The following is a 23,689-nucleotide window of genomic DNA, read 5'->3' as shown; positions in this document are numbered from 1 at the left end:
GTGTGTGTGTGTGTGTGTGTGTGTGTGTGTGTGTGTGTGTGTGTGTGTATGTGTGTCAGTCCATCAGACACCTACAGCAGATGGAGCGGTGGCTGGGTGTTTGCATAAGGGCACTACTAAGTTTTAAAGAGAGCAGAGGTGCAGAAATACAAAATGACAGTGGCATTTTCTTTAAGTTCATCGCTCAGACATAGAAAAATACCGTACTGTTAGTAATCATAACAATTTTAAAAAAAGAGAGAAAAAAAAAAGCATTTGCAAGCAGATCCACGACCGAGCTCGTCTAAATAGAAGACAACAGGCATACGAAGAGGAAATCGCCTTTAAAGTAACACTCGAAGTCTGACGCGTGTTCAGTCTTTTGTGTTTTCTTCATGGAGGAACGCGATGCTACAGCGACACTCCAATGAACCGCAACAGTTTGTGTATCTAACAGTCCTAGAGCTGGGGAGACAGTCAAAACGCCCAGAAGAGAGGTACTTCGGCTCGAGTGACCTCCAGTGTTTGTGTGACCGGTTACAGCTCAAAGAAGAAGAAGAAGAAAAAAAAAACACGTGCAAAAGGGTGTAGAAGCGAGGATGAGACAGTGAGGTACAGGATAAGGGCACTTCTACTTCAGCGAAATTAACCCCCCCCCCCCAAAAAAAGTGACAAATTAACTCAAGCTGCTTTTTAAAATGATGTTTATTTTAATAAAGCCCTTTCCTGAAGCAAACCCGGCCTGGCACCACGTGTTAAAAAACCTAATACTCAGTCGAAGGTGAAGCTTCCTACAATCTTCGCCAGGCCCTCAGCTATGTTGTGCTTCGTTACGCGAACGCTCCGTACGTACGACGGAAACACGGAGAGACGTCGATCCTCCACGTTTCTAAAGAACACTTGTATGTTAGCGGCTGCTAATCGGTTTCTCCGGCTTTTTCCTCCGTTTTGCAGCATTTGGAGCGGAAATGTGTGGAAGCAGTAGATAGCGGGGAGACGATCAGCCAGAGAGAAAAATAAATAAATAAAAAAAAAATCATCCGGAAGCTCGAAGTTAAAATGACTCAAACAAACAAAAAAGAAGAAGAAGAAAAAAAAAAGAAGGCCTCTGGCAGACATTCCAGCGAAGACAAGGGGACGGCAACACATCAGGGTCAAATTAAGATGGAAAAAAATTTATCAAAAGTTTGTTTTTAATGTTTTGCATTTTGAAACATTTATTGGAAAGTTGATAAAAAAAATGTTTTTTATCTTCTGAAATAACTTTCCCCCTCAATGCAAAGCTCTCCCCCCCCCCCCCCCCCCCCCCATTTTCTGATTTAATTGAGAAGTTCCCATGAATGAAACTATGGAAACTTTTTGTGTGATTTTGAATTACAAAACTGTGTTCAACTCATTTTCAATGTGAGAACATTTTTGAACAATAAACTTTACCTTTGACATGTCGAATTTGAAAGTTATTTACAATATGAAATATCTAAATAATCCCAGAATGGAAATTCCTTCAATTCTTTATTTCATTTTACATAATTGTTTTGACATTGTACCCATTTTTAACACTTCGGCTGCTCTCAACATTTTGACTTTACTTACAACAAGGCGAACTTATAAAAAACAAAAAACAAACATCCCTTTGATTTATTTTTTTCCTCAACATGTCCCCGTCTGTACAGCCGTTGTCCCCGGGGCGATTGTGCACAAGGACAGCAAGAATGAAAACGCACCCGTACATTTGCACAGTGAAGCCAATCCATCTAGGAAGAAGTTGAGGTAAGATGCAGTCAAATCCGCCGGGGCTGTAGTAGCAATAACATCCATTAAGTATCCTTTGCAGATCGCACAGCTCTTGTCAGCCACCTCCGAGGGTCAAAGTAAGTTTTTGTTGTTGTTGTTGTTTGGCACAGAGTAAAAAAAGGTTTTATGTAACTTCAACTCAAGAGCTTTTTTTAATACGGCCGACAGAAGCGCTCGTTTACTGCGGGGAGCCCGAAGTGCGCCTGGAACGCGTGGTGGCATGTTTGTAAGGTGAACGTGAGGACTGTGAAAACATTTGCGACAATAAATAAAACAAAAAAACAAACAAAAAAAAAAAAAAGCACGATTTTAAGCTTGTTCGTGGCTGGAAAAAGAAAACAAAACAGTATTTGCACATGTTTGTGAATGCAGAGGGAGCTTCAGGTAAACCTAAACGAAGCCACAGGTGGAGAAAGTGTTTGGTGATGTCTGGGGGTGGAGAGGGGAGGGGGGGGGGGGGGGGGGGGGCTGGAGAGGCGGTGGGAGTTGTGCACTGGGGTGGAACGACGGCAGACAAGAAGAAGAATCTACAGCTTCAGTGACATTCATTAGCTGCCCAAGTTATTGCTGACATATCCAACGTATGACCGGCAAAGCAAAAGTGTCAACCAACCTGTAAAAGTATTTACAAGAGAAACCAAAGTGTTTGTCCCCCCCCACCCCCCAATCACCCCCCACCCCCAACGTGCCCTTCGACAATCAAAATATATTAATAGTACAGCTCAACGAGCGTGTTGACGTAGTTTCACTTTTTTTTCTTTAATAAAATTAATCCTGACATAATTACAATAATGCCTTTTTTTTTGTTGTTGCAATTGTACATAACTGTGTGGTACAAGTTCACAGAGTTCAGAAATCTACTAAAGTCTGACATGCAAAATGTCTCAAAACAAGACTGTACCTTGTGAACAAACACTGATGTTTTATTTCAGTTCCTTTTAAGTCACTTTTTCCTGTTTTTTTTTTATGATTTTTTTATTTTTTTTTATGATTTTTCTAGTCTTTATTACACAACATTGTAGTTAGTTCTTGTATTTACACGTAGAGAAATTGCAACGTAAGTGCTGTAAAATCCATATATATGTGAATATATGTATACATTTCTAGGCGATACATAAATAAATTTATAATTATATATTTTTTGGGATCAGTCCTCATCACTGGAGTCTGAATCGTCTGAGGATGAGGAAGAGCTCCCAGACTCTGATGAAGACGACTCTGCTTTCCCTGAACAGTCAGGACCACTGTTCTCTTTTTGTTCTGTGGACTTCTCCTCCTCCTCCTCATCCTCTTCTTCGTCCAAAGCCTCGTCCTCCTCCTCCTCATCATCATCATCCTCTTCCTCCTCTTCTCCGTCCTTCCTGGCCCGTGGCCGCTCTGTTGACGAGGCTGAGGGATTGGGAGGAAGAGGAAGGTGAGGAGCAGCAGCAGCAGCAGCAAGCGGGTCAGTGTTTGAGCTCTGCGGCTGTGTGGCAGACACGGGAAGGTTAAGGCCTGGAGTGAGAAGCATCCCTGGGTAAATCATACTGGAGAGTAACAAGGGGTTAAGAGAAAGTGGCTGACTGGAGGCTGCAGAGGCAGCCGAAGCACTTTGTGTGGCGGCGGCGGAGGATTCGGAGCAGGAAGCAGCGGGGGGAGTCGCGTCCGAGGCCTCTGTCCTTTCTCCTTTGTTGTCCGAGGTGTGAGACGGGGCCTTGGGGGCGGGCGGCTCCACCGTCCCGCCGCCGCCGGCTCCTTTTGTCTTCTCCTCCGAGCCCCCCGCGCCTTCCTGAGCGGGCTTCCCCAGCAAGCTGCTCATGCCCAGCAGGTTTGGCAATCCGGCCATGCCGGAGAGCATCATGGGAAACATGGCGGCCAGGTTGCTGGCGGCCAGGTTGCCCGCGTCGGAAGGCAGCCCCATCAGGCCGGCGGTGAGCTGCAGGGACTGGAGGCTCTGCAGGTTCTGCTGGAAGGCCTGCAGGCTGCTCAGGTCCATCCCGGAGATGAGGCCGTTGGTGAGCAGGGGGTTCAATCCCAGGGCGGAGGCTGCGGGGTTGGGGGCCGCCGCGGCCGCAGCCGCCGCCTTGGCCAGAGGGTTCTTGGGTCGTCGTCCACGCCGGCTCACCTCCTCTGGAACGATGGGTCCTGTCAGGATCCGGTCAAACATGCTCTCTGGAAGGTAACCCTGTGTGAAGCACAGACACACCGAGTGAGTGAGAATGTTGAGGGCAGAAGTGTAATAACATTGTTTCAAACAGGATGTTAAAATCACTATAATAGTCTAAAAAGTCTTTTCACCCAGTTATTACATGACCTCTATTGTGTTTTGGTCCACCTGTACCTCACCGCCTCCTGACAGTGAACAATCTGATAAGACGATTCTTCCAGCCTACGTTGTAGCTTCTTATTTTATTTTTTCAACAAATCAAACTATAAAACAACATGTTTTCATACTGATATTTTCTTTTTAAAAACACCTTTAAAGCATAGGTTACTCATTCAGCAGCAGACACACTGAAGACCAACACTTCTTGCTGAGTGAAAGTTAATGTTCATACAACTAATTAAAACAAAGCTTGGACGAGAGTTGTCCAGTTTTGTTAACTTTAATGATCACAACCGTCACAGTCGAATATTGGCTATAAAACCAATTCATCATCATCATCATCATCATCATCATCATCATCATCATCATGCGCCTGTGCATACACTTTGTCCTTCATGCATTCGGACTCTTGACATGTCGTCATGTGATTTTTTCTTTTTTTAATGCATTATAATTTAATAGGACTCATTTTAATGCCAGGTGCAAATGTGGTCAATAACATTCCGGTTTTGTAAAAAATGCATATGTTACCTTGTTAGAAAACCTTCTACAACAAGCTTTTATGATTGTGTGGCCAATCAGTTTTAGTGAGGAGCAGCTATAAAATCGGAAAACGCCTTTCGATGTAACATATAGAATTGTGAAACAATGCTACAGCGTGACGTGTTTATTTGTTCTGATCCTTGTGCTCCTGTGGGACTCACCGACTGTTTAACCACATCGGCCCACTCAGGCGGGACCCCGTACTCTGGGTTCTCCTGCAGGAACCGGCAAAGATCCTTCAGAGGCGGCGCAAACGCTCCGCCAACCTGCAGGTGGCAACACCAGAGAAGAAATACAAACATGATTTGGTTTTAGCCTTTAAATGGATTGGACATGACAATCTGTTGTATTTTACATTGCTGTCTGAATGAAAATCAACAAGTAAACGCACCTTGCGTGCGTTCCTCCTGTTGATGATCTGGACTCTCTCCTCTCCGGTGAGACTGTTCACATCGATCTTGTTGGGGTTCCTGCAGCGGTGCCTTTTCTGTTTAGGCCGTCCGTCCTGGAAGTGGAACTGCAGTTGCATCTTATTTACCCCCTGGGAAGAAATGGAAAAAATACTTGATTAGCAAAATTGTTAACTAATTAGTTTATTATTCCAGCATGTACAGAATGTGACTTTTGGACCACATGTATCCTCAGTGTGACCTAAGGGTTTATTGTCGTGAGGCGGAGTGTGAGAACTCACTGGGATGAAGGCTCCTGTGTCTGCTACAAAGCCGGGATGCTCCTTCAGCCACTGTTCAAGATCTTTCCTTTGCGGCGCGTCGTCTCCGGCGAGTCGCGTGCCGTCTTTGAGGTTGATGACAGGAACCCTGCTCTCCGTGTCGGCCGGGACCTGACTGAAACCCGGCGCAGAGGAAACGGCCATGCCCACCTGGCCGATCCCACCCCACCCCGGAGGCACCTGCAGACACATGGGGACATATTAAATATCATCCCATACTGCTTCAGGCATACTTGTATGAAATTCTTCAACTTTCAAGTTCTTACCTGATCGGGAACAGCAGGAACTCGAGTCCTGTTCATGAAGAGCAGGTCCATTCCCTCCACGTTCTTCCTCCTGCCTCTCCGCCTCTTAACCACCGGCTGGCCGTCCAGTACTCCGTTTAGTCTCATCTGACCAGTCAGACCTGGAGGAGCTGCAGCCGTGAACAAAACCGTCAATAAAGTCTCATTCAACTTGAAATATTGACATTATATAAGACTAAATATTCTTTTTTTTTTTTTTAATTTTCAGCAGCAAAAACTAATTACAAACTCAATTTAGATGACATTTATCAGAGTGGATGTGCAACAATTGAGTTTTAAAAACTGTACTTTGCTGCCATCTAGTGGCAGTGATGAATAGGAGGACAGAGCGTTATGTTATGCAAAATTTACTTTATATTGGTTTATAAAGTAACAGTAAGATGCACCCCCATACCTGGGAATGATGGCCCAGAAGCAAACAAAGTATGTCCTCTCTCTCCCTGGCTTGTTTAAATTTCTAAAAAAGTGTGTTGCTCCAACGAACGACTGAGAAGTAAAACCCTATATCAGGGGTGTCCAAGCCCAATCCTGGAGGGCTGGCGTCCTGCAGGGTTTAGCTCTCTCCCAGTTGCAGCACAACTGATTGCAATGAGGGGCTCGTTATTGGGCTTTTCTACAACCTTGCTGATGACCTCATCATTAGAGTCAGGTCTGCTGAAGCAGAGAGAGAACTAAAACATACAGAACACCGGCCCTCCAGGACCAAGTTTGGACACCTCTGCCCTATATAGTGTCCTCAGGGTTTAGCCAATCCCAATCAACGTTGGCCCTCCCTTTGACCCTCCCACAATTAGGCAGCTCTGCTCTGGCACATGGCACCACGAGAGGAAGTACTACCTCCTCTTCCCAAGATGGGCATGTGTGGGCGGAGCCAGTCCAGCTCACACAGATACAGCAGATTCTGAATGCAGCTCATATGATCCAATATTCAAATCGATGAAAATCAAAAAACTGGATTTGGGACAATAAAGTTTGAATAAAATATTTTTGGACCAACAAGACCCATGTGAAATTATTGAAAAGCTGTATGATATGACCCCTTTAACATGGGGTTGGAACGTGGTGGCTGGACTGAAATAAACGCACCGCTCTGGAAGCTGCACTGAGGTTTGGTGATGTCAGTCAGGCTCGTGTCCGACGCACTCTGCAGCTCGTGAAGCCGGGCCAGGTACTGCTGCTGGGCCTGGGGGCCGTCCTCGGACTCCAGGGGCCTCTTCACAGGTAGACCCTGTTTCTGGAAGGTCAACTTCAGACCTCCCTCCTGCCACAGAGAAATAGACACCCAGTGTGAGACGAGGAAACCAACTAACTGCAGAACAAAAACATCCCGAATGAAGAACAAGGAGACCTAATCATTTGACTCTATTGAGCTTCAGTGTCGTCTTTGTCAATTGCGTAAGTAAAAGATCACAGGGAAACTGTTCAGGGTCTTCTAATTGTATGCAATCAAGCCAATTTCATGATCATTTCTCAAAAAACAGCAAATAATGTTGAGGTGTTTTCTCGTTAGTATGACTGGGACACATGGACACACAATGGGTAGTGCTTAGCAGGGCAGTGGGTGAAGCCTCATCAGTCTGGACGGTAGTTGGAAGCCATGCCAAAGAGATATCTGCTGTCTGCAAGGCCCCATTTCAGAGGAACCAAGCAGCAGGTGTTTGACGATTAATAAAATTTTAAATTTGGAGGGGAAAAAAAAAGACCTTTTATCTGAGCGCGACATCAAAGCAGGGAAAAAAAATAGCAGCGATTCTGAAGCCTGCCAAGTTAATAGCCACGTTGCCTAGAAGCATATTAGAGAACACCCACAGCAGAGGTCTCCGTTTCAATCAGATTATTAGCCAGACCCCTTCAGTCTAGAGAGGCTTCAAACTGAACCTTATTATATTCTCATGACTGAATGATTTGTGCTCATGTAATCACAGCCTGAGAGCCCAACTCAAATTGAGTGTGTGGGAAAAGAGAGGAAGGCTGCTATTAAATTAATCTCTCCTCCTGCCAGGCAGTCAAAACCGCTAATCATACCCAAAGGAAAGCAGGAAGTAAAACCAGAGAAACATGCTGAACACAGCAGCTAACACCGGTCATGGCAGCGGCAGCAGAAGTGGGAAGGTCCTACGAGTAGGGCGAAGCGGAGGGAGCAGGAGAGGAAGGGGAGAAATCCACATACATCGTTGAGCTTTACTGAGAACTCCTTGTTTTCTGCAACATGCTTGGTCACCTTTGACCCCTGTGGCGATGCGGAGGGGTCCTCGCACAGGCTGTTGGCGTTATCCAGCAGCTTGGTGGTGTAGAAGGAGGCCACTGCGCCTCCGGGCTCGTACACACGACGGGTTCCCGGCCACTTGCCCTTAAGCACCGCCTGGCAGATGCTGTCCAGGCGGTTGATAATCACACGATCCTAAACACAATCATAAATAGCTAGCACCGGCCAACAAGTGTTTGCAAAAATTCAAATTGAAAAAGAAAAAAAATTAATAAATACACTGGAGTACACTCGTGTGCAGCGATTCACCTTTGGCCAATAGGATGCAGCCATCATGTATCCTCCTCCCTGAAAGGGTTGAGAAGAGTTGTTGGCGACGCCATTCTCAGCCACGTGGGTGTCGAGTGTTTCATCCTGTGTCATGCCCAGAGATGCTACGCTGTCTTCATCAAAGCCCTTCACACTTGTTGCAGGCACTGAAAACGTGGCGGCCGCACAAATGGACAAGACATTAGAAACTGTCCTCAAACTTCAGAGTGGGTGAAGATTTAATTTTGGACATAAAAATGGCTCCAAAATAAACAATTCCATTAGAAAGTTAAAGGAACTCACCTTTCTTCTTTCTGTCTTCACCGTTACTGTCGCTGTCATCAGATGAGGATGAGGAAGATGAGGAGGATGACGACGAACCAGAAGAGCAGGATGACGAGGACGACGAGGAACTGGACCCGGAATGTGACGAGGAAGAGGATGACGAGGACGAGGAGGAAGAGGAGCGCGAGGAAGAGCTGGAGGAGGAGCCGTCCGAGTCAGACTCGGAGCCGTGCTGCCGGTTCTCCCGGCGGCTCCTCTTGCTGGACTTCTTGGGTTTCCTCTCCGAGGAGTTGGGTGTGAGGGGTTTGGTTCGTGCTGCTGCCATCTGCTGCTCGCTGTCCATCGGCACGGGAACGGGCTTCTCCTCCAAGCCTGTGGGAGTAGCTGGCGCCTCAGGGGGGCTCCAGTTCCCCCCCTGCCTCTCCTTGCCCTCCTCCCCCTCGGAGGCGGGTTCCACTTTGGGCACCACCGGGCATGGGTCTGCGTCTCTTTGGGCGGGCGGGGGCAGCGGCGAGCCCGTCAACATGGAGCTGGCGGCCTGGTACTGAGTGTGCAGGAGCGGCGTGGGCGTGCGCGACTGCTGCTGTGCGGCTTTTGTTTGGCTGTAATTGCGTTGGGCGGCCATGAAGCTGAGCTCAGGGTCTCTCAGAATGTGGTAGTCGGTGCGGCTGACGCCGTGCTTCGCGGCGCCAATTAGCAGGTCGCGGTCGTGAGTGGCAACCTCCCACCACACGGGTAAGTCGGAGCTCATCTGGCACAGCGACAGGCGCTCGTAGAGCAATGTGTGCCGGAGGACTTGCTCCCTCACCTGGCGGAGCAGCTCCACCCTGTAAAGGGTGCGCGAGGCTCGTTCCTCCGTGATGGGCTGGATGTTGAGCGACGGGTCCACGGCTGAGTCTGGAAAGAGAGAGCAGCAGGCGTGAGGAAGAACTGCTGCTGAGCAAGAGAACTCCAAAGACCTGTTTGTGTCTTGAGCTTAAACATCAGACTGTTTGTTTTTCCACAAATGATTAACCTTATCAGTGCCTCTGCCACTGCTGCTGTGCCAGCTTGTTTACCAAAGCGCTACTGACTTCTACCCAAACCGTGTGGACAGGGGGAAATACTGCGTGTATTGAAATGTTTTTCATCTTGAGAAATACATAACATAAACAACTTGCAAAGCATAATTCATCTGGTTGTGATTTCAGTTTCGTTGTGTTTTGCGTATCTTTCTGTCGGGAGGATTACTGGAAAATATTCTCACAAAGCTTGATGGAGGGGTACAAAACGAGCCAAAGAAGAACCCATTACAGTTTGGAGCACATTCAACTCGCACAGGGTGGATTACTTTTCAATTTCATTAACATGGTGAGATTTTTGCCAACTAAATGCCATACGCCTCAAATCCAGTAGATGGTGGTAAAAGACTACTAGCGAATAAACCAAGGTTTGCAAAAATGCAATATCTCAATCCACATTTACAGCTACCAATGGGCTTCAAATAGAACCATTTTTGAATTAATTATTTTAAATTTATTATTGATATTCTGGTAGTTTTGGGGTAAACTATGCAAGAAAAACCCAGCAAATTTGCAGTGAAATGTGTTCTCAGAGCAGCTGCTTAGTTTTTCTTGTGATTAATAAGCCGTCACCTAAAATGTGTAGAGCTAAATATGGATTGCCTGTTTGTGTTTGTTACATGTTAAGTGTATGAAAAGACGATCAGGCCTCTGACCTCCCTCTTTGGGTGGCAGGCGGCACACCCGTCGGCACATCGCGGTGAAAGCACACAGGTACTTCTGCAGGCTCTCGTCAGTCTTCTTGTGCAGCCGAGCCATGGCCCTGAACTTAGTCCAGTCGAACCGCCCGAGGTTGGGGTCGAAAACGACGCCAAAGGTGGAGACGACACGGTAGAAGTCGGCTTCTTCTCTCCTGGTCCATCTGGGAAAATTAAAAAACACCATCAATCCATGCTCTGCCCTCACAATGATCAAATGTTTCAGACGTGATCTGTGGTTTGTTGCTTCATTGATTTGCGTTCTGACCTTTGTTGGCGTTCAATCTTGGCAGCCATCTTGGGGTTGAGGGTGTCGTTGAGGGTCGGGGGCAGCGGGCAGAGCGGAGCAGACAGGATCATGGCCGGCTGGGACTGAGATTGAGTCTGATGGATGTGCAGAATCTGCCGGCTTTTGGTGTAGCGTTGAGAGGCGGTGATCAGACGGCGTAGCCTGGCTGTCAACACGGAGGGGGAGGGCCAGTAGCCAGTCTCGCCTTCTGCCACTGGGACCGCATCTGAATCAATAGAGAGTGATCAGACTTAACAGGGCCAAGCGTTTCGCAACTTTAAACTTTCCAGATTTGCCTGTAGGGAGCCTGTGGGTATAATTATCCAGATTAATTCAGTTTGGGATTAACAAACGTGTAATACTCACCTCCAGCGTTGTCGGTGACAACCAAGTCTCCCGGCGAAGAGGCGTCATCCTGCAGGAGAGAACAGTGTGTTTGTGGTTAAAGAGAATTGCGACATCATACTTAAACCAGATATCAGAAGAAACAAGTTCCATCATACAGAAGCTTCCCTAAACCCTCACCTCCATCTCATCCTTTAACAGTGCAGGAGCGGGCTTGTATTCTGGATCATCCACATCCCTACAACAAACACATGCAAGGAATATAATTTTAATGGCTCAAAATTGAGCCAATGAGGTTACAACAAAAGCCACTCTATTTTTTAATTTTTTTTATAAAGCCTCAGACTTATGTTGTGCACCCACCCGTCCATGAAATCGTTGCTTCTCTGCTCAGCAGCGATGGCCTTATCATCTGGTCGTCCAGCGCGCTCTAGGAAGCACAGTTTGGGATCTGCACGAATAGTGTTGTACTTCTCATAGCCTGCCGGAGTACAGGAAGATGAGCAAGGTTAACAAAGAATAATTGATGACTACTGTTCCAAATGATCAAATAGGAGCTTGGTAATGTTCATATCAGGTATCAACTTTATACTTTTCTGCCATCTCCTCTCAGGCACTGAAACCACTGGACCAAACGCGTACACATGCTCAAATACCCATTTTCCTTTAGCACACATGCAAAATAAGTGACAACGAGGGCTGACGTTTCTCACCATGCTTATAGATGCCCAGCAGCAGACACTTGTCAGAGATGGCGTCCCACCACAAGGCTGGCAGCTCGGAATGATCCGGCTCTGGCACCCAGATTTTTACCTCACTGCAAACAAACGAACGGGAGGAGGTGAGTTACACACATATTGAATTTATACATTTCATTCTGTTTGCTGGTGTCAGTGGCATTTTAACTTGTTTTCATTCAGGAAAACAAGTGTGTTTAAAAAGTAAAAATAAATAAATAGAATATTATATATAATAAGTACTGGTTTAAAAAGAACAATAGAATTTTAGCATACAAGTAATGGAAATATAAAAATACAAAGAAAACACAAGCATTGATATGTCACCTCGTATTATATAACATAACAAAGATTCACCCTGACAATTTCTTTTTTTTAACGTTATAATGTAATTTTTTGAGATGCACCTGTAGTTTGTAGGTCACCTTGTTTAATCTTTCTTTAATAGTCGACTGACTTTATTGGAAGGATTTTTTTCTGAAAAGATTTAAGTGTGTTATCCCATAAGGGGAAACAAAAAAAGACCTTCCCCTCTTTCACCAGCAGGTGGTGCTCTACAACCTTCCCATGAAACATTGGTTCATCTGTGAGTTCCCTCAACAGGTTGATACAGCACTGTAATGATCACACTCAAGACCCAGGGATTAGGATCAGTGAGGAAGCGAGCGCTCTAAAGTGAAGGCCGCTCTGTTCTGTCCAGTGCTCTGCACATTAAAGCTACATCTGAATCCATCCGACTTGGGTCAAGTGCTCCCATTCACCCACAATGATCATGTCCTGGTAAGTGTACTGTTACTGTGCAGTAAAAGTAAGTAAGCATGTTAGACAATGCGACACTCCGGGGTTGATATTGTCTCCTGACATGTGAGGTGCAGCTCACCTGGAATCCACGCCGTCGAGCACCTGCTGGGCCTGGCTTCCTATTACCTCTTGTTTCAGGTAGTACAGCATTCTGACCCTGAGCAGCACCCTGCACAGAAAAAAACACCGCTGGTTTACAACAAAGACCCGACCACACACAAACGCTGAGTGAGCAGAACACACACACACACACGCACACACACACACACACACACACACACACACACACACACACACACACACACACACACACACACACACACACACACACACACACACACACACACACACACACACACACACACTGAACAATTGAGTGAAATGTGTGACAGCCAATTACGTTCCTTTCAATCACAAATAAGGATTCAATAAGGATGTTTTCACGAATTCACGTCAAGAAGAGCTGTGCATCATTAGCCGCGGAGTCACGGAGCAAGACGTGAAATATGCACGTCAGAAGGCCCGGTCCGTTATCCCAGTGAATTTATTGTATCATGTAAGTCAACAACGTTTTATAGATCTCACAGGGAGCCGCGAGCAGCTCCACGACTCGGCTCTGAGGACCCAACGAACAGACGAGCGTGTCTCTCTAGTTGTCATTTGGTTGTGCTGTGGCAGTAGATGAAGGCTGGGAAGTGGAGGATGACAAGGTAGAGAGAGGCTGACTCACAGGGGAGACATCAGCTCTGTGATGCATGGTCGCACATCACAGGCAGCCGCCTGCGTGCGGAAAAACAGTCAAGTGGTGGGAGCTGTGGTGAGCTGGCTACAATCTCTGGTAAGCCTTGAGAGGGTTTCAATGATTAAAGTGCAGTGCATAACCATTTATATATGTATAAATAGATATGTATGAGTATAAACTGTCTTATAATCACTGTCATGTCTGATAAGCACGTCCATAATGTCCTGGGAGATTGAGAAAAGCTCCCCACTGATGCATCTTAAATCTTTATCTGCGAGCTACACTTGTGAAATACCATAGTAATAAATATGCCTTGTCCAGGTGACACTTTTAGTACCTGGAACTCTTTGTATTGAGCGCGATCGTGCACCAGCTGTTGGTAAACCGGTCTCAGAAATCCCACAGGTGAGAATGAATTGGAAAGTGATCAAATGAGCCGTGACACCGTCTCCTCCTTTGAATTTGCAGCCACTTGTCAAGCAATTATCACTAATGCTACTACATTCATCCACCAACATGTGAAGCCCTGGCCTCTCCTGCAAGGCTTTCCCACAATACAGCTCTTCTATGAAGAGCACTAAAAGAACAGTGGATTGCCTTTCCGATGCACTGCGTGCCAGGCATTCCATCCTTCACCGGCCATAACTCAGCTAAATATTGTTATAAATGAATCCTTCCTCGATGAGCCGACAGGGCGTAGAATAACCGCAGGGCTCACAAGGTTGCTCCGTCTGTCTGTCTGTGCGTCCGTCGACGTGATGGATGTCTGCCGTGACGAGTCTGGACTTGTGGCTCTGGTAAATCAAGAGTTGAACTTCCGTTTTGCTCCCTCCTCCGCCCTCTATCCTCCCCGTGTGACTGGAGCCGCCCAGGAGCAGCTGCCGCTTCCTCTGCCTGTCAGCACAGCCCTTCATCACCACTGTCTTCCAGGCTTTTGTTAACTTGCGTGTGTGTGTGTGTGTGTGTGTGTGTGTGTGTGTGTGTGTGTGTGTGTGTGTGTGTGTGTGTGTGTGTGTGTGTGTGTGTGTGTGAGTGAGTGTGTGTGAAGCCAAGATGTGGTTTTGCCCAGTCACTCGCAGTTTTTCAGAAGCACAAAAGCCAAGTATGCCTGGTATGAGTGGCATGCTCGAAATCCTCCACATCCTGATCGCAGAACGAAACTCATCCGAAAGCAGCGTCATGGGGATATTCTTCCTCAGTAGTAGTTCTAACTCCTCACACCATGGTTTACAAAATTTCTCAGTGAATTGAAAAATTACAGTTTCTTACTACTATGTACAAAGAAATAAAGGAAAGAGCAAGATTCACGATGTGGTGACGTTATTGACAAATTGGTGAGAATTGTTTTCCACTATTTTCTGTAGTTCACATTTCCGTGCAGGAGCTTTGTCCTACATTCGTGGCCCGGTTAAGGAGGCCGCTGCATATCCCCCGCCTCGCTCACACACCCCACCAGTCACATTCCAGGTCCTCGGACTGAAAACGCACAAGTCAGCAAACCCCGCTGACTAAACGTCCTCGACTGCCCAGCGTGTCACATATCAGACAATCCCTGGATTCAGCACTACTGGACAAGGAAACAATGGAGAACTTTCTGTGGAAGCTGCACTGCTCTGCACCCAAAGCCCCTTTTTAGTCACAAGCCCCAGGTTTACAAAAAAAAAAAAAAAAAGGAGAAAAAGAGCAACTATTTGCTTGGCTTTGTAGCTCACCGGAGCTCGTTTTGATAGCAGCCATCTTTTCCCCTCTGGCTGTAAATAAGAGAGATCTATGACGGCCATTAGGTGGGCCGAAGTCTCATGAAGATTCTTATCAGGCAGCGAGTCCTGATGTGATGCACGTCCGTTAATGAATCAGCACGCTGTCAGCTCCAATACACGTTTTAGTGCTTCCTAATTACCGTGGCTTGGCGGTGCAGCGCTTAGAATTTGAGCCACGTGCAAATTGTATTTTCACATACTTAGGCTTCATTCTATTAAAAATAAATGGCGACAGTCACTGTTAGAGGAGAATAATGACCACCTGCCAGTTGTCATAATAGCATAAAGGTTTAAACACAGACACTGGAACACACACGCTGTCAGCCACAGGAGATAAAGCAACCCAGCAAAGAAACTATTAGACATCGTTTGCGCTGCAAACAAACTAAATGATGATTAATACAGGACACGTTCCCTCATTTTATCCATCGCTATTATTAGACAGGAATATTTATTTCCTGTGCCGGGTAGGAACGTAATCTCACTTGACGTGAACTCGATTGAGTGAATGCATTGGTTAAACTCTGTGGAGCAATACGAAGTGTGAGAGCACGCCTACTTGTTGCAGTGGTGTTTGAGGTGCTTCTTGTAGCCATCATCCTGAAGCATGTGCTCTGGGTTGTGTTTCCTCAACCACTCGGCTTTGTGGATGTCGAAAGAGCTGGACTGGGTCTTCATCTTCTTCCCCTTTCTTCCCCGAGGGACGGGGGCAGACAAGCCTGGTTAAGAAAAAAAAAGAAAGAAAAAAAGATAAGGAGTCCATTAGTGCAGCTCCTGACCAGGGACTCTCTCTCTCTCTCTCTCTCTCTCTCTGTCTGTCTCTCTCTCTCTCTCTCTCTCTCTTTGTCTCTCTGCTGATGCGAGACTTACCGAGGTGGTTCTGCAGCTCCTTCGTACGTCCGTCCTCAGTGGGGGCGATGAGGTCCCACATGAAGCTCTTGATTTTGTCGTCTCCGCGGTAGTGGACCAGGCAGTATGCCAGCAGCGCTCTGCAGATGGACTCCACATCTCGCTCGGTCAGCTGCTTCTTGAAGCGGCCGTGATTGAGAATATCTTTCCAACGGCCCCATCTGGAAAATCAAGAAAAAAAAAGTGAGAAGACTGCACATCGAGATTCTTAAATTTAAATTTTTTTTTACATATTCAATGAATTCATCTCACCCGTATACAAGCAGGTTCTTCTCCACTCTGAAGCACTCCGTGCGGCCGTAGCTGTTTAGGCGATCGTGGTTTCGTCTGAGCTTAGGTTTGGTTTCGTCACTGTCGCTTTCGCCCTCGGAGAGTTCAGCCAGCTCATCCTTGGTGGCGCTGAACGGCCTCGTCTGCTTCCTGACACGAGGAGTGTCGATCACCAAGCTGTTCTGTGGTTGTGGTGGTGGTGGTGGTGGGGCAAACAGAAATATCAGAGGCTATTTTCCAAATACAAGGTATATATTAAGTCCTGTATCATCTCCTTCTGGCTCCTCCGTCAAATCCATCAATACAATGCTCAGCCTGACTTCATTTATGATATAGTTTAATATGTCTTTGTAAATATATTCCTCATAATATGTTATTTGTGTGTCTATTGTAGGAGTATATCTAAGATTTTCTATTATGGCGATAAGTGAATATCTGTAAATGTTAAGTCCTCGTATGTAAGTGTTTTTGTCTATTCTGGTTTTTAATTAATCCTGCGGAAAAAATAAATAAAACTAATCTAGTTTGCACACCCATACCTGGCAATAAAAATCATTCTGACTCTGGTTCATAAGCTGAAGGAGACCTGACTGAGTCAGTTAAAGTCATGGTACTGGGCATTGTCATTCTCAAGCTGTTTAGAGGCTTTAAAATAAGCTGAGGACACTGAAGATATTAAATCTTTAAATAAACTGTATGTATGTTAACGTATGTTGCCCATGTCTTGTTACTGGTTTCTAATATAATGTGTTTAAGCGTTTATCTGAGAAGCTAAAATTGACGGTTGCTGCACTTACTCTGCCATTGACCATTTCCATATCAATGTCGGCCTTCTTGGCCCACTTGTCCCAGAAGTTCGGGTCGTCCAGAGAGATGTCTGTCCGGTTTCCGGATGCTACAAAACTGGCCTGAAAGTCGACATCATAACATATCAAGCTATAATGACGTTTTCCATTCACCGTGTTATGAATTGATGAAACTAAAACAGTCAAAACATTTGTATCTTTCATTATTTGCCTTTGCAAATGTGGATCCCCGTCCCTCAGACTCAATGGTGATGGTCTTCGTCCTGCGCTGGAGGATCTGGTCAATATCCTCCTCACAGAACTTGGCTCCTTCGTCTTCTTCGTCCATGATGGCTCCGTAAGCACCGCGCCGCAGCAGGTCCTCTATCTCCTTCTTGGAGAGCTGCTGCTGCTGCACAGCCTGAGAGGCAACGAGAAGCAGTCAGAGTCTGGGTCACGAAAATATCCACCCGTTAAAAATAAAAGTCATGAGCATCGATTTTGAGTTAGACCACAGTGCACGGTACAATTTCAATACTTCAGTCTTTGCATAATAATCCATTGATATAACTAACTGAAAGCCATTGTGTCCACCGTCACATGACACCAGTGTACATTATAGAAAAACACTCTAATTCAAAAAAAGAGGTCATCCCACAAGATTTCACTATCATGTTCCATGAAAATTGTGGGAAAACTGTTTTGGAGTGAAGTTTTCTCTCTTTTTTTGCAGGAGTGGAGCCAAACAGATATATTATCTGCAAACATATCATTAACTGTAGCGAATGACATCCGTGTTTTTTTTTTTTTTAAATGGGAGAACTGGCTACTAATCATCCTGAAACTCACTAGATGCCTCCCCTCCCCTCCTTCGTCTATTTTCTGTATGTCTCCTTCTGTTGTTTTTGGTTATTTTTTCTCTGACCTAACTGTTTACGTCTCGGTTCTCCCATCTAATTCTGTTTATTTATTTGTCTTATCTAGTAGTGTCTTGTATTAAGTTTTTATTAATGGGTGGGAAGGGTCAATGGACAATCATGGAGTTTAGTTCGGATGTAGAAACAGATTGGGCTCAATTGATTCAATATTGATACTTTGTTTATTTTTGTTGTCCGCAACATGCATTACGTTGAATGACCCTCTTGCTTTTCAACCCATCCGTTTATATACATTGTAATTTTGTTTTATAAAAAAAAAAGCTAATAAAAAGATTAAAAAAAAATGAAAGAATTGGCAACAAAGTTCTTCTTTTAACAGCTGCAGAAAAAAACAACTTCTTGATGTCGAACACAAACGCCTGCAACAATAAACGATATTCACAGAAACAACCTGCTGAATCCTCACTGCGAAGGCGCATCTGAGCCCAGCTGTTTTAACATGTAAATATGATCAATCAGACCCAGATGTGGAGAACTGCTAATACCTCAACCTTCCAGTTGAGATAATTCTCACGAGGACACGAGCTTGCGGCTCAGCATCCCCCTACACACTTCACATACTGTTGACACACTCCTCCACAAACAGATTACACTCTAATAGGATCGGTTACACTTCAAATGGAAATTGGGAGAGTGACCTTCACGTTTTGGGGTTTGTTTTCCCGAGCGTGACGTCTCATTGTTGTCTGTAATATTTCCTCGGGAAACAACAAACTTCATGTATTGTAACGACAATTAAAACAAATGAAAGTGTTTTTCTTCTTTCTCAATATTGCTTCTTGAAGAGACGACCCAAGCCGATTTACCAGTAATACTGTGACGATGGTTTGCTTAAACTAAACGCAGCGTTGCAGTTTTTTGGTTGTTCACAGCTTGTTTTCAGTGTCTCTAAACTACTGAAAAGAAGAGCTTTTAAAGAGATTTCAAATTAGAACAAACTAAAAAATTGCGGTTATGTCACATTTCTACCTAATTTGTGCCGATCAAGTTGTGGTCAATAGTTCCACTATAAAGTCTATAGCCTGCTGAGGGGTTTGATAGAAAATATATATCGTCATTTTCCAGACTATTGAGCGCACCTAAATATAAGCTGTACCCACCAGATTAAAAAAAATAAAATAAAATAAAATAAAAGTTACGTGATGCACCTGAATGCATCACCCATGTATTGGCACGAAGCCCATTAACCCTTCAAAATTCATAACTTAGCCGCGTCATTATTTAAGCCGCAGGGTCCAAAGCGTGTGAAAAAAGTAGTGGCTTATCGTCGGGTAATTACGATAAATGTAAATTCACCACGCTTAAGCCACCAAAATCTGACCCGTTAATGCTGAAGTCCGACTGAACCCTTGTGTACAAAATTTAGAGATTGCTATGTGTCTTCTTGAGATATTGAAATCAAAATAATGAACTAAAAAGAGGTCAGAATGACCTTACGCCACTGTGTGTGTGTGTGTGTGTGTGTGTGTGTGTGTGTGTGTGTGTGTGTGTGTGTGTGTGTGTGTTATCTTGACATGTTGTGCGTAGACAACTCAAATCTATAGTGAGAACGGTCATTTCATGTTAAATAAAATAAAAATAAAAAGGGAATGTCTTTTTCAGATGGGCTAAATTAATTAAACTGACGTCAGTCGTGTTTGTTAGATTGCTGAAGAACTTGCGTCCCAGGCCTTTTGGACACTGGTCAAACGTACCCCTCCCCCGGTGCTTCCTCCCAGGCTGTTGTCTCGACCACTCATGCTCTGCAGCACGGCCTTGTCCAGGCCCAGCTTGAGGCTGGCGCGGTCGAACATTTCCCGCTCGTAGGAGTTCCTGGTGATCAGGCGGTACACCTTCACTGCCTTGTTCTGACCGATCCGGTGGCAGCGAGCCTGGGCCTGTGAAGAACAGGAAGAAGCTCTGGAGATGGAAATAGCTGCGAGTGTTTCTACGTCTGCACTCTGACTCAATGATACCTGCTTTTAAATGACGGCCTGCTGTGATTCGACAGGCGAACAGATGACTTATATATAGACAATTGAGTAGCGCCAGTCGAGCTGGCAGATGTTATATGAGCGGATAGATCTATGGTAATTACAAACATCTATAGCAGTACATTTATCGAGATTCAACCAGGAAAATAAGCCCTGTTTGATTTTGCAAAGCTAAATATCATGCTTAGAGTTAGTTTTTTCTCTCTTTCAGAGCACCGCTTGCGTTTTAAAAGCTATTGTTGCACAGAGGCATTTTTTTTTTTTTTAACAAATCTTGGAAGCACTGAATGACACAATACAAAAACAGTAAGACATGATGCACTTTTTATATTTCACTAGTAATGTGTTTTTCACTTTATTTGATTTGTTAATATTACATTTGAAGTTTATATGAAACATCTAACAAAAAAAAAATGTTGGTCTTTGTTAAAGTCCAAAATGGGATTCAGATATTAAGAAGTGTGGGAACCACAGTGCGTGAAAGTTGCCTGCATTCATTGTTTTTTTATTTATCTAATCACGTATATCAGATTTGGCCATGTTTAATGCTACACCCGTACAAGATTTACAGCAGAATGGCTGCAAGAGGTCTGCGAATCAGAAATATTGGTTATCATCATGTTCATTCCTTTACTTTAGTAATTGTGCCAGTATTATTGTGAACAATATAAAGTGGCATATCCCTAATTGATAATAACTATTGTTTCTGTTCTTGCATGACTTTGAATGTTTTGGGATGTCTTGCTCAAACATTCCCACCAGAATCAATAAAGTTCTTTCTTATATTATAGAAAAGTACTGATAAGTGGGACATTCAAATCATCTATAAAATGTGTTTGAACAGTAAGACTACAGCGAAACCGAGTACACAAAAGAACAGTGTGTGAAACATCTGTAATAAACAATATTGTAATAATTTAATGTAGCATTTAAAAATCCTTTGAAAATGTAATAACTGCAGCCAATAATGTAATAATAAATAAATACACCTGCAGTTCTTTGAAATCAAAACATTATTTGCAGGTTTGTGTGTCAGAGATAGGACTAGTGGATGGGACAGTCTACATATTCATTCATTAAAGATTCATATTATGCAAGATTTTCTCAATTATGGTTGGAATTTGTTTTAAAACAATTTTATTACATTATTGGCAGATTATTACATTAAAAAGGGCCAAAATTATTACATCACTGACATCTATTATGCCATTGTTCATAATTACATTATTGATTACTCCATACGCCAGGCTGCTTTCATTTTGAAAAGAAGACTTTTTTTTTTTTTTTTCTAAATTGAAATAAAACAGGAAGTTGTGACACTCGGAGGAGACATGTTGAGACTGAGCGGTATCAAAGTGAAACCTGCTGTCACGGTTCGCCGTGTGCGTCCTACCTGCAGGTCGTTCTGTGGATTCCAGTCAGAGTCGAAGATGATGCAGGTGTCTGCTGCCGTGAGGTTGATTCCCAGACCGCCGGCTCTCGTGCACAGGAGGAAAACAAATCGGTCCGAGTCGGGCTTACTGAAGCGGTCGATGGCGGCTTGTCGCAGGTTGCCGCGCACACGTCCGTCAATGCGCTCGTACAAGTACCTGCAACATCAACAAATAAACCTGGATGGATGTACATAACGGAGTCTGAGTGATTCAGAGACACTTTGCTTATATTCATACCCTACTCAACCATTAGACTTGTGATTAATATTGATTTAGTGCTGAGATTACTTTAATGCTTTTTATAACCATCTGAATGTATAATTCAAACTTATGGACTTTCCCCCGATGGTGTGATCTTCTTCTCCTCGAACTACAGAAGGATAAAACTGTTTCTACCAGCAGTGGTTATGCTCTTTCATCCTTGTGTCCATTCTCATCCCCTCCCACAGTCCGACCCTCTGCCCTCCCCGGGGTAATTCACTTCCAGTCAAGAGAAACCTCACAGCATCTCCCGCTTGTCTATTATGGTGGAGCCCCGAGGGCTTCTGTAACCCGCTGCTGAACCCTGTCTGAGGTCTGCGCTGCACAATACCACACATGTTTACAAGAGTCTCAAGGTTTGGGCCACTTCTGTTAGCGAGCCGGAAGAAATAGAGGCGAAAGGGAGGAAACAGAGAGCCTTAAATAAAAGGACAAAGAAAGAAAGACAAGAGGAGTTTTTAGAGATAAAAATGAGAATCACAGACATAAATTCCTGATCCTTAATTACTAAATTCCTAAACCTAATTCCTGGTTGTAAATCTTCCTCTCTGATTGTCTGGCGGAGCGTTCCTGACCTCTCATTACGCTTCAGATTTTTACGAGACTTTTGGGCTTCACCCAAGATCCCACCGACTGAGACAGAACCAGACACACATGGGTGGGTGGTACGATGAGAGCTCATAATTCTTTGATTCTCAAAGCAATGTTGTACTTCAGCTGGGAATGGGTTTGTACACAGTGGCTTTATGGCTCTGATTTCAGTCCAAACCATTGTCAGTCATCGTTATCAGACGCTCCTGGTGAGCAGCCAGGAGCGGCTCCAAGTGGGGACAGACACAGGAAAAAGGTAGAGACTGACTCCAGACAAATATACCCACAGAGACCCTTTTCTTGTTTTTTTTTTGGTGAGTGAAACATTTCGCATTTATTGGCCTGTAAACTTTAAAATTGGAACCATATGCTAGACCCAATGTTACTGAGTTAGAGTGCTAAAAAGAAGTGATTAAAATATTTGTGCATCTTGAGAAACATATGGTGCTAAACACCAACTTCTATTTCGAAGTCAAGCAGAATATATCGATAGGAAAATGGTTTGTTGTGCTGATTTGATGCGCCACACACCTACTGCTGCATCGCAGTGCCACACAACCTGACCATTTGCAACCATTTCACTCATAAAACTTCTGCTCATTCTCCCAAAGTTCAAACACTTTTGCTACCTTCGCTGAATGAGGTAGTCTTCCAAGATGTCCAGGCAGCGCACCATCTGGGAAAAGATGAGAACTTTGTGGCCTCCTGCCTTCATCTTCGGCAGCAGTTTGTCGATGAGGACCAGCTTCCCTGCCGACTGCACCATCGCCTGCAGGTGGAAGTCGAAGGCAGTGGGGCTGTGCACTTCCCTGAAGTCTTCTAGGATCTTCTCTTCTGCCCCTGACGGAGGAAACACAAACACATCAGCAATACTGAGATTCACAGTTATACATAATTCAATGAATTTCATTCACTTATACAGATTTCATATATAAAAGAAGCATATCGATTCCAGATGTTTAGCATTGGATGAGGTGTCCAAGCATCAGTTGTGTCTTGGTTCCAGTGTGAGCTGCTGAACGGCCTCCTACCTTTGATGAGGTAGGGGTGGTTGCAGCACTTTCTCAGCTCCATCATGGTGTTGACCAGGTTGGGCATGTTTGCCTGGCCAGCTCCTTTTGACAGGAACGAGAAATTCTTCTCGAGGATGGCCCGGTAGTACTTCTTCTGAATGTTGGTGAGCTCAACCTCGATGATGGTCTCCTCTTTCGGAGCCAACTTCTTCTCCACGTCCTCCTTCAGACGACGCAGCATCATGGGCTTCAGGATGGCCTGGAGCTTTTGTACCTGGGAGTCAACGAGACCACGACACAGTTACAGTAAGGACCGCACAGAGGCCGGCGCCATAATACACTGGTACGGCGGTGAAAGATGCGACTGAACAGAACACATATTGTGTACAAGCATGTGTTTCATAACCTCACTGAGTGGCTGACATATAAAACTAAAAGTAGATATCATGTAATATGTGAAGAATGGCCGCGCTAACAACATGACAGTATGACAATAACTCATCAGCAGTTGCTTGTAGATCATTTTCATTTATAGCGACTGTACAGAAAAGCGGAATTGTGAGAACTTATTTGCATAATTTAGATGATTCATTCTGGCGTGAAGCACTTCCACAGTTATACATCAAA

At 44.7% G+C, this 23,689-nt stretch overlaps 1 protein-coding gene across 4 annotated transcripts in view; it reads right to left on the bottom strand.

Moving 5' to 3' along the window:
* Positions 1-2,609: 2,609 nt before the first annotated feature.
* chd9 (chromodomain helicase DNA binding protein 9) overlaps positions 2,610-23,689 on the bottom strand; it is a 78,502-nt gene continuing 57,422 nt past the window's right edge. For 3 of the 4 annotated variants that reach the window (XM_080493440.1, XM_080493441.1, XM_080493443.1), the window contains 25 exons: positions 23,081-23,336; positions 22,679-22,889; positions 21,158-21,353; positions 19,486-19,668; positions 17,086-17,274; positions 16,866-16,976; positions 16,051-16,250; positions 15,760-15,959; positions 15,449-15,608; positions 12,467-12,556; positions 11,563-11,666; positions 11,213-11,330; positions 11,030-11,087; positions 10,871-10,919; positions 10,484-10,730; positions 10,174-10,379; positions 8,475-9,353; positions 8,172-8,338; positions 7,827-8,057; positions 6,743-6,917; positions 5,618-5,766; positions 5,313-5,531; positions 5,013-5,162; positions 4,783-4,887; positions 2,610-3,937 (listed from right to left, as the gene is read on the bottom strand). In XM_080493440.1, the coding sequence (XP_080349566.1) occupies positions 2,921-3,937; positions 4,783-4,887; positions 5,013-5,162; positions 5,313-5,531; positions 5,618-5,766; positions 6,743-6,917; positions 7,827-8,057; positions 8,172-8,338; positions 8,475-9,353; positions 10,174-10,379; positions 10,484-10,730; positions 10,871-10,919; positions 11,030-11,087; positions 11,213-11,330; positions 11,563-11,666; positions 12,467-12,556; positions 15,449-15,608; positions 15,760-15,959; positions 16,051-16,250; positions 16,866-16,976; positions 17,086-17,274; positions 19,486-19,668; positions 21,158-21,353; positions 22,679-22,889; positions 23,081-23,336 (5,670 nt within the window). In that variant the 3' untranslated portion in view covers positions 2,610-2,920. The remainder of the gene's footprint in view (positions 3,938-4,782; positions 4,888-5,012; positions 5,163-5,312; positions 5,532-5,617; positions 5,767-6,742; positions 6,918-7,826; positions 8,058-8,171; positions 8,339-8,474; positions 9,354-10,173; positions 10,380-10,483; positions 10,731-10,870; positions 10,920-11,029; positions 11,088-11,212; positions 11,331-11,562; positions 11,667-12,466; positions 12,557-15,448; positions 15,609-15,759; positions 15,960-16,050; positions 16,251-16,865; positions 16,977-17,085; positions 17,275-19,485; positions 19,669-21,157; positions 21,354-22,678; positions 22,890-23,080; positions 23,337-23,689) is intronic. The other variant, XM_080493442.1, reaches the window with a different exon arrangement.

Source organism: Lipophrys pholis, assembly GCF_963383615.2.
Source record: "Lipophrys pholis genome assembly, chromosome: 2".
Classification (NCBI taxonomy): domain Eukaryota; kingdom Metazoa; phylum Chordata; class Actinopteri; order Blenniiformes; family Blenniidae; genus Lipophrys; species Lipophrys pholis.
The sequence above is the reverse complement of the archived record's forward strand: the minus strand, read 5'-3'. Positions and strand labels throughout refer to the sequence as shown.